Here is an 11,179-nt window from a genome sequence, read left to right on the forward strand (position 1 = left end):
TTCCCTCGTGGAGTCACTGAAGAACTTATTTTAGTGGGAGTCTGCTGAACAGTGGCAACTAAAATCCTGGGCGAATATTTAGCCACAGCTCACTACTGACCTTGATCATAACCTTTCCCATGTTTAGCCACATCCTCACAGATAGCTGAGTGACTAGAGTATGTGATATTGTTATAAGGTTAGACCGGACATCAGTGATGACTGGAGAAATCATTTTCCTTTTCTTCCATAGGTTTCCATATAAAACTCCATGTAAGCATCTGCTGTCTTAAAGAATTCCAACATGAAATTTTAGTGATTATATCCATTTTTCTCAAATAAGAAATTAGAACTGGGATATGTGGTATTAAGTCAAAAGAAAGTCTAATTAGAAATGAGAGGGGTTGTTGAACACAAAAAAGAAAAGTCAAAGGGTTTTTCAATGTGAGATGTAATAATATCTTACCATTTTCCACTGGGTCTCATTTAGTTCTTTATAGTGCAGTTCATACTCCAGGATTATCCATCCCATCTTAACATCTGTATTGGGTGGTGGTTCCCATTTCACTAGGATGTCGGCATGAATCTCCGTCAAACTGATGTTCAGTAGAGTCCAGTTGAGGCCAACGGGTGGATCTGGTTGTACTGTGCATTTCAGCAGAGAATTAGTACACAGACATAGCTTGATGTTAGTGGAACGCATTTTTCCGAAGACGACTAAGTTACTTCATACATTATTCTCGATTCTTCCAATATTCCCATCATTATACTTCCACTTTATGGCAGAGTATCATTTTTAAAATTAAGGATGACCTGTTATTAACTGAAAAAAAAAGCCCCTATAAAAAATTCCTTTTTGAGTTTAAAATCTGATCTATAGCCATTCTTGAAGATCTGTCACATTTTGCATTTCTTTTGGCTCTGATAAGATGAATACTTTGGGATTTTGGCAAAGGAATTCACTTTAACCCCGAACTGAAAGGAATAGAGAGTCAGAAAGACCCAAGTGTATTTAAACGTGTGGCCATTTTGGAGCGAGGGGTGGAGAAGTCTTTTTTCTTCTGTATGTTACCTGGGGTAAGGCCTTTTAAATTTTCTTTCTCATTTATTTCTGCACTGCTACAGAAGCACAGTCCTTCAGAACACTTGGTAAATACCCCTTCATTTGTCTTCCTGGCCCCATGTGATCGTTTCTTCAGGTATAGAAGGAGGGCGTTACACTGATCTCAGATGGTGATGAGTCAGTGTTTTCTGTGTTTCACTTAACTGCATGCTATTGACTTCTGTGGAGTGGATACTACTTTTTAAAAAAACAGAGAAAGTCCCAATTTGATTAGTCATGACCACATTTTGGAAATTAAATTGGAGGGATTTGCAAAATGGCTAAGCTACATATGCCGCATAATGATACCTACACCTCATCTTTCCAGTTTTGCTGGGGATTGATGAGTTCTGAAAACCAAAGCTTAACGCTTTATATGACTGAACTATAAAAATATTTTTAAAGGGAAATTTTCTCAAACTTATTACTCATGTTGCATCTTACCCACACCCCCACCTCTCCTGCACTTTTAATAGAGGATATAGAACAGGGTCCCTTTTGAGAATGCCCAGTACCACCATGATGAGCATAATAATAACCATCTCTCTTCTAGTCTTCTGCCTGTAACCTGCTCCTCTTCCACCTTCCCTAATTCTGTTATTGATGACTCCATTCCTGCAGGATGAAAATGGTGAACCCTTCCTTGACTCACTTTTTTTCCCCCCGTCACCTCACATTCTGTCAGCTGTAATTCCAAGATATTTCCAGAATCTACCCACTTCTCTTCACCTGCTCTGCTCTTACCTGGTCCTAGCCGTTATCATTTTGTTTTGAAGCATTAGCCTCCTAACTAGTCTCTTCCTGTGGTCCATGTCCCTCTTCAGTTTATTCTCGATACAATCCTCAACACTGTGGACATGCTGGTCATCCTAACACTTAAGTTAGATCACATTGCTCATCATTTAAAGCTTTCTAAAGGCTTCCTATCTCCAGACGAAAGTCAAAGTCACACCAAAGCTTAAAGGGTGCCATAGCTTTGACCCTCTGATCTCCAGGATCTGGTTTATGATCATGCTCCTCTTCCCTCTCCGTGTGTCCTTCCACTACCCCACGCTCTTCCTTGAGTGAGCAAAGGCGTGCTTCCACCTCCAGATCTTTACCCTGTCTATGCCCTCTTCCATCAGATAGACATGGGACTGTTTTCTCATTTCCTTCTTTACTCAAGTGTCTGTCTCAATGAGGCCATGTGTGATAATGCTCCCACTGCAGCCTCTCCTATTTTTCCACATTGTTTTTCCTCCCAGCATGGTCTCCTTCCACCCGCACTGAGAAAATGTCCCCCTGGTACAGACACTTCCTGCCTCTAGCACCTAGAACGCTGCCTGGCCCAAGGAAGAGACTCAAAGAAGCGCAGAATAAACTGAACAAATGACAGACACCTAAGTCATATACGACTTTAAATCCAAAGACCAGCCCTGAGAGGTCTAGTAGAGTATATGCATAATACACAAGGAAGCTGAAGCTTGTGATCAGCATCTTCAGAGCTATAGGGTCACCCCAGTTCTTTGCTGTCTCTCATTCTCAGCTCCCTCCCTCCCTGCTATCACGGTAACCCTGCCTGTCATCATCTTTTGCCTTGATTATCACAAAACCTTCTAATCTAGTCTGTGCTATTCTAATCTACCCTCTATACTGCAGCAAGATGAATTTCCCTGAGATGTTAGTACAATACTCTCTGGCTTCCCAGGTGGCGCTAGTGGTAAAGAACTTGCCCCCCAACACAGGAGACATAAGAGACGTGGGTCTGATCCCTGGGTTGGAAAGATCCCTTCGAGGAGGGCATGGCAACCTACTCCAGTATTCTTGCCTGGAGAATCCCATGGACAGAGGAACCTGGTGGGCTACAGTCCACAGGGTTGCAAAGAGTCGGACACAACGGAAGCAACTTTGCATGCATGCGTGCACACATATACATACACACTGTGCCTTTGAGGTTAAGAGCGTGGGCTCTGGAGTTATGCTGCCTACGTGCAAATCTCAGCTCTGCCTACCAGTAGTTCTGACCTTGGGCTAGACATTGAACTGCTTTGGGGATCAGTTTCACCATCTGTAATATGAAAATTATAATAGAACCCATCTAGCACAGTTAGCATACCTGATTTATGGTACATGCTTTGTAAATATCCTGAGGTCATGTCCCTGCTTAAACATCCTCAAGTGTACCCCTGGGCAGTCAGGTAAAGTCTAGGTTCCTTTGTGGGGCACACAGAATCACTGATGATTCCTCTGGTCAACCAGTCAGGCCTGCCAAACCGCTCCTGAGTCTGTGACTATTCCGTGCTATCACTTTTGGAACTCAGTAGCCATTAGCAGACACTGTCCATCTTGTATACCTGGCAACTCCTGCTGAGGCTTTAAGAAGTAACTGAACTGTCACCATCTCCGCGCAGCCCTTTCTCATCCCTCAGGCCCAGTCAATCATTCACACCTCTGGCCACCACTTCGGCTTGCTGTGCATTCCACACACCTCGAGGCCAGCACCTACTGGCCGTATCTCAATTATTTGTAAACATGCCTGCTTTCCCCACTTGACTGTGTCTTACTCATTTTGTAGCCAACACACCCAGCCAGGAGCCAGGCACTCAGTGAAAATCAGCCAAGCGAACGAGTCGGGTGGCTACTGGCAGGACAGGTTTAGAACATGAGTCTTTGATACTGTATTCTTTCTCCTACCCATTTAGTCATTAGACTGACTAAATTTAGGGCATATATTCAAGTACTGATAGCTTCTCTGGATTCAATAGTTTCTTTAAACCATGCAGACAGGTTATCTTCTGCTTTTTACATTTTTCTCAATCTTCTCCCTCCACAGTCAATCAGATTTACTCGTTTCTATCTGCATCTTCCACCCTCCCTCTCTCGGTCTCTTCCAGCCTGGAAACCACACACAAGAACAGCACATCTAAGTGAGGCTCCAAGGAGTTCCTGTAAGCAACAAACAAGCTTTGTGGATAGATGCGAGGCATCAGTGTCAGCTACTTATGGTCCTTTTGTGATTCTATTTAGCTGTTTATACTATTATAGTACAAACACGAATATTCCAATTATGGTTCTTTGTCTTGTTTCATTTCCCCTGTGTCCACATGGTGGGCAAGGGATAAGCTGCTTGAATCTTTCACTTAGTTCACCGAACTGATTTCTCCAGTGTTTGTTTTGAGATCTTATAAACATGCCTTTAAACTGATTTTGGCTGTTTTGCCAATGTAAAATTCCAGAATGATTATGCCTCGTGGCAAAGAAAATCTTGGACTGTAGCCCACCAGGCTCATCTGTCTGTGGGATTCTCCAGGCAAGAATACTGGACTAGGTTGCCATTTCCTTCTCCAGGAGATCTTCCTGACCCTGAGATTGACCCTGTGTCTCTTGCATCTCCTGCATAGTCAGGCAAGTTCTTTACCACTAGCGCCACCTGGGAAACCCAAAGAAAATCTAGGCATTTATGATAGGAATGCCAGAGATCAAGGCCAATGTATTTCAGTAGAGCTGAATATAATCGTCATACCAGATCATGAGGAGAGAAGGAATCTTAAGAGTGCATTGAGTTTCTTCCTTGTAGTGCCACACAAGAATACAAACTGGCATTCAGAGACCTTCTCAAGGAAAAGACTCCATAAGACTCCTATTCTTCCCTTTATAAACCTCCTGCCAGATTGTTCTATATTAGAGCCAACCTGAGCTCCCCCTGCCCTTTCTTGTTCGCCAGCTTATCTCATGTGCTATAAAGGAGACTTCCATCCACCCAGAGAATGCAATGCAATGCAATGGCAAAGTCTTCCTACTTGCATGCACTTGGACTTTGCAGCCTTCCCCGCTTATGTAATCTAAAGCCATGTCAAATAAAACACAAACCTGTGATTTACCTATGTCCTCAACAGAGAAACACTTATGATCCACAATACCGCCATTGCTAGTTAGCTTGATGCAGTAGGGGGTCCACACGGAGGTATAAGACGAATTAAAGTAACAGCTGTTTTCACCAGCAGAGACGTAATCGGGGCATTCTTTCCATTCTTGAATGTCCCTGAAATGGAGGGTAAAAAGGAAGAATTGTTCCCCAAATCATGCAATAGTGCCATTCAAAGCAAGCTGCTTAAGAGTCACATTCAATAAACCAGGACACGAGTATTTTATGAGCAAGTATCTTAGTGGTACCATTTCCAAGGACTAGCACATCTGTGGACTGACGATCAGTGTCTGCAGACTGAGAGGAGGCCTTTTGGCATGTCTATCTATAGTAAAAGTATCCCTTCGTTGACTGCATATAAGGTGCCAGCTCCTAATTTAAGTGATTCATTGGTAGGTACTTTCCCCATCTTACAGATGAAAGTTCTGAGGCTTACAGAGGTTTAAAAATATTCTTTTATTAAAACACTGCAGAATCAACTCCTAAACTATAGAGAATCCCAGCGAACAGCTGAGTCTTTAGACCTGGGTATTTCCCCAACTCATGGCGGAAGAAACTGAGGCGACACATGGATGGTGTTCTCCAAGTTGAGTGACAGTGAGATGTGGGTGGTCCTGAAGAGGAAAATCAGCTACCACCCTACTCTGAACCACTGCATCTTATGTCCATCTCCTCTGCAAGGTTGTCCTGTGCTTGGCAGTGGAGGGTGGGAGTTTTCCTGATGCCTTGAACTCCTTCCCATATTCCTGATATCTTTTCTTAAACAAAGAGCCATGGTAACATTTCAAACATGCTGGACATCCAGGTAACCTTTAAGAAACATGGGACTCCTAGCCTTTCCCCCTCTACTCATAGAAGAAACCAAAGAAATTTAAAACCCAGACCAGAAATTAAAAAAAATTCTCCAAACTAAGAAAGCATTTTTCTTGTCCATTTTGTAAATGGGAATGGACATTTAATATCAAAAGAATGGAAAAAACAAAAATGGGGCTGTATTGAATCAATGTGTTTACCTATCAGTTCCTTTGTGAGTGTTTCTCTACAAAGAATGAGCTCATCCTTTTCTGTATCTTGGATCAGATAAGACCAAATGAAACAAGTCATAGATGACAGATGGACACATGGAAAACACTGAAGAAATCAGAAAAGCTATACCTCCATATCTAAGATCCACCCTAGAGTTACTCACCTCCACCCCATTCTACAGAAAGCATTATTTACCTCGATGACTTAAAACAACAGCAGATGAATGGATAAGAAAGCTGTGGTACATATACACAATGGAGTATTACTCAGCCATTAAAAAGAATACATTTGAATCAGTTCTAATGAGGTGGACGAAACTGGAGCCAAAACTAATACAATATTGTAAAGTTTAAAAAAAAAATTAAAAAAAAAAAAAAAAAAAAACAGCAGAACTGATGTCGAATGGAAAAGAGATGGCAGGAAGGTCACTGGGGGAGGATGTCGGAGTTTGGGGAAAGGATTCACCCTGATCAGCTGCCAAGGGGACCTGAACAAAAATGCAGAGCAATCAAAAGATGGCTCAGACTCAAGTCCATCCCAGCAGCAATATGTGAGAGAATGTGACACAGCTCTCCTCCAACCTCCCATCTGCCTGCCTGCCTGAATGAGTAAATTCAGCAAGTCATCTTTGGGTGCCTCCTATGCAAGCACTCTGCAGGTATCATATCTAACACTAGCACTGTGTGGCCATAAGGATTAATAGGCCTTGATCCCTACTTTCAGGCTAGAAGGTGACTCAGAAATTATCCACTGAGTACTTTTTTTTTTTGGTCTCCTTTATTCAGGACATGAGTGTTTCATAAGCATCAATTATACATAAAATATTGTGCTTGATATATACAGAGGAGTCATGTGTGTCTAAAGAAATACTTCAGCCTCAGGGGAACGACGAGAAACCATATTACAGAGCAGAGTGGGCAAGTGTTCATACGTGGTGCTCACTGGAGTTAGAAAAGAGAATGATTGCCGTGACCATTCATGGGCGGCTTCGGGGTGAGTGAGGTACTCTTAGCAATCTTGAAGAAGGGTAAAAGTTTAAAAGGTGGCAATAGGGGAAGGAAGAGAGGGAACAGAGGCAATGGAATCACTGGGCAAAACTTTCTTAAATTAGGATTGCTACTTAGATGGCGTGATTTGTTATTTACTTACTCTTCACTAGGCTGAGAGGGTGTTTTACAAATCAAGGAGACATAAAGCAGGTAACGTATGGCTGAGGCAGAAGGGGGAAGGAATGACCTTGTGTCCCTGAGGTGCTTGTGGCTGGCGGGCCAGGCTGTGGAGGTCTGTGAGCATCGCTCTAGGGAGTGGGTGCTTGGCAGCAGGAGACAAGAAGGACCCCACAGGCTGTGTAAGGGCAGGGACTGGAAGAAAGGGATGAGAAGCTGGGAGAAGACACAAATTTTCTTCTTTACAGCTGTTTCCCAAGCTGGTCTGTTTGGCACTAGGAGGACACTTATGTAATATCAAGGGGTCCTTGAGACAGCTGCTCATCAGCTGTTGGAAAGAACTTGGGATTAACATGGACAGTGGACTGTTCCTTAATTTCTGGCTGAGGCTCTTAAAAGTTCCATATCCTTGGATGAGAGGGAGATTCATCTCCAATGGGAAAATTAAGGGGGTAGAGGGTAGAAGGAAAGAAACTGTGTGTGTGTGTGTGTGTTCAGAATAGGAAAAAGAAAAATACAGATAGGTAGGTCACTGCACTATGGTATAGTTTATCTTGATAGACTTTCAAAAATAAATACGAGTGTAGTAAAAGAGAATGGTTTTACAAGATTGCCTAGGGAATGAGATTTTCATATAATAGTTAAGGAGTCAAGTTTTGTATAATAGTCAAATGTATTTAACAAATTGACAGTATTAAAGTCAGTATGAAAACGTTCTGAAGACGTAGGCCGGTGCTTAGCAGGTCTGGATTGGTAATGGGAGATGAGCTCTGTGTATGGCATGCAGTGTCTCAACTCTGGCCTGTCAGCAACCTGGTCCCCAAGGGATGGTATGAAAAGCCCTGTTTAGATTATCTCCAACCCATTAGCTCCACAGAACAAACAACTTAAAGTACTTCTCTAAAGCACAATGGATCAGGAAGAGCCACTTCAAAACACAACTCCCAACCCCCTCCCTCATTAACTGAAGTTGAATTTTATTTTAAATACATACTTAAAACTTATTTTTAAACTGTTAAATTTAGACAAACGCCAAATGGACACACAACACAGATGCTCTGTTGCCTGCCTTCACTGGGTTGAATTTCTCTACAGATGACCAAAGCCCATTTCTAAAAGCTACTCTCTCCTTCTTTTAGTCCCAAGACTTAAGTGCTTTAGGTTTGTTCCCAGACTGGCTTGTGAAACAGGGCTGAGAACTCTAGAAAGAGCCTATCCATAAAAATCAGAATAAAGAGCAGAAGACGTGCCTTCCACCTAAAGGTACCTAACTGGAAGACAAAAAAACCCAAACAAACCATCATTTATGTCCTAAGGGCAACTGTTTTCAAGCTATCCAGATCATGTGTTTTAGGCTTAATATTTAACATTTTCTTTTTCTTTTTTAAGTAACACTGCTCATTTTCCTTTCTAATTTCCTCTACAACCTGGCAGGGCAAATGAACTTTCTTGTCAAAAGCCAGGATAATTTGTTGAGGGGGTGTTTGTGGGGGTGGGGATATATAGCCTTTGGGAACGAGTCTTCACCCGCCCACTTCTTTGGAAATGAGGCATCTGCAGGAACAGGCTGAGAGCAAAGCAGGCTGACAGACTCCTAGAGGCCCCTTTTCACCAGGCCTGCAATTTGCATTCCTGCAGAGTCCCAGCCCAGCTCCGAGGCTGAACCTGGCATGGTCCCGTCACAGGGTGGCACAGACTGTTCTGAATTGGCTGCCTCTTCCACTGGCTCACCTGGCTGGAAACAGAGCCAGCCAAGCATGCAGCCTGGGCCTGTCCTGTGGACCAGCCTGACCTGGTTAGATTCCCTGGTGCTTTAGCTACCAAGGCCAGGCCTGGAGTGCAGTGGCCCCATCCCACTCCTCCCTGCCTCCACTACTCTGCCTCTGGATGACTTCGGGTCACAGTTTCAATTGTGTGCCAGGGACGGGGAGTTGTGATTCTATGGTTCCAGGAGGTACCTGGGAACTGCTTTCCAAGAAACAGTGACTGGAGCCAGAAAGTGCATCTGTATCTGCCTCTTCCTGTAAGCAGGTGATGCAAAGCCCCACACGTGTGTACTCTACTAGGTGCAGCCCTGCTGCTGCTGCTAAGTCGCTTCAGTCGTGTCCGACTCTGTGCGACCCCAGAGATGGCAGCCCACCAGGCTCCCCTGTCCCTGGGATTCTCCAGGCAAGAACACTGGAGTGGGTTGCCATTTCCTTCTCCAAAGCATGAAAGTGAAAAGTGAAAGTGAAGTCGCTCAGTCGTGTCCGACTCCTAGCAACCCCATGGACTGCAGCCTACCAGGCTCCTCCATCCTACCAGGCTCCTCCATCCATGGGATTTTCCAGGCAAGAGTACTGGAGTTGGGTGCCATTGCCTTCTCCAAATACTAATATTCTGAATACTCCTAATCCCATCAATTCTACCCTTTCCAGATAAATGGTGCTGGGCTATTTGGGCTCGAGGTTCATAACATTGTACAGAAGGTGGTGATCAGAACCATCCCCGAGAAAAAGAAATGCAAAAATGCAAAACAGCTGTCTGAGGAGGCCTTGTAAATAGCTGAGAAAAAAAGACAAGTGAATGGCAAAGGAGAAAAGGAAAGATATACCCATCTAAACGCACAGTTCCAAAGAATAGCAAGGAGAGACAAGAAAGCCTTCCTAAGTGAACAATGCAAAGAAACAGAGGAAAACAATAGAATGGGAAAGACTAGAGATCTCTTCAAGAAAATTAGATACCAAGGGAACATTTCACACAAAGATGGGCACAAAAAAGGACAGAAATGGTATGGACCTAACAGAAGCAGAACATATTAAGAGGTGGCAAGAATACACAGAAGAACTGTACAGAAAAGATCTTCAGGACCCAGATAACCATGATGGTGTGAACACTCACCTAAAGCCAGACATCTTGGAGTGCGAAGTCAAGTGGACCTTAGGAAGTGTAACTATGAACAAAGCTATTGGTGGTGATAGAATTCCAGTTGAGCTATTTCAAATCCTAAAAGATGATGCTGTGAAAGTGCTGCACTCAATATGCCAGCAAATATGTAAAACTTACCAGTGGCCACAAGACTGGAAAAGGTCAATTTTCATTCCAATCCCAAAGAAAGGCAATGCCAAAGAATATTCAAACTACTGCACAATTGCACTCATTTCACATGCTAGCAAAGTAATGCTCAAAATTCTCCAAGCCAGGCTTCAATGGTACATGAACTGAGAACTTCCAGATGTTCAAGCTGGATTTAGAAAAGGCAGATGAACCAGAGATCAAATTGCCAACATCGGTTGGATCATATAAAAGGCAAGAGAGTTCAGAAAAAAACTCTACTTCTGTTTTATTGACTACGCTCAAGTCTTTGACTGTGTGGCTCACAACAAACTGTGGAAAAGTCTTAAAGAGATGGGAATACCAGACCACCTTACCTGGCTGCTTTGAAACCTGTATGCAGGTCAAGAAGCAACAGTTAGAACTGGACATGGAACACTGGACTGGTTCCAAATTGGGAAACAGTATGTTAAGGCTGTATATTATCACCCTGCTTATTTAACTTATATGCAGAGTACATCATGCGGCATGCTGGGCTGGATGAAGCACAAGCTGGAATCAAAATTGCCGGGAGAAATATCAAAACCTCAGATATGCAGATGACACCACCCTAATGGCAGAAAGCAAAGAGGAAGTAAAGAGCCTCTTGATGAGAGTGAAAGAGGAGAGTGGAAAAAGCTGGTTTAAAACTCAACATCCACTTTCACCATTACTATTCAACATACTTTTGGAAGTTTTGGCCACAGCAATCAGAGCAGAAAAAGAAATAAAAGGAATCCAAATTGGAAAAGAAGAAGTAAAACTCTCACTATTTGCAGATGACATGATCCTCTACATAGAAAACCCTAAAGACTCCACCAGAAAATTACTAGAACTAATCAATGACTATAGTAAAGTTGCAGGATATAAAATCAACACACAGAAATCCCTTGCATTCCTATACACTAATAATGAGAAAACAGAAAGAGA

The 11,179-nt window shown here is 43.0% G+C and overlaps 1 protein-coding gene across 6 annotated transcripts in view; it reads right to left on the minus strand.

Moving 5' to 3' along the window:
* The window catches only part of GHR (growth hormone receptor), a 312,954-nt gene that overhangs the window by 27,191 nt on the left and 274,584 nt on the right, over window positions 1-11,179 (minus strand). For all 6 annotated transcript variants that reach the window (XM_010832815.1, XM_010832818.1, XM_010832816.1 and 3 more), the window contains 2 exons: window positions 4,942-5,102; window positions 446-624 (listed from right to left, as the gene is read on the minus strand). In XM_010832815.1, coding sequence (XP_010831117.1) covers window positions 446-624; window positions 4,942-5,102 — 340 coding nt within the window. The remainder of the gene's footprint in view (window positions 1-445; window positions 625-4,941; window positions 5,103-11,179) is intronic.

The sequence above is a fragment of the Bison bison genome, unplaced genomic scaffold (assembly GCF_000754665.1).
Source record: "Bison bison bison isolate TAMUID 2011002044 unplaced genomic scaffold, Bison_UMD1.0 scf7180017862275, whole genome shotgun sequence".
Lineage (NCBI taxonomy): Eukaryota > Metazoa > Chordata > Mammalia > Artiodactyla > Bovidae > Bison > Bison bison.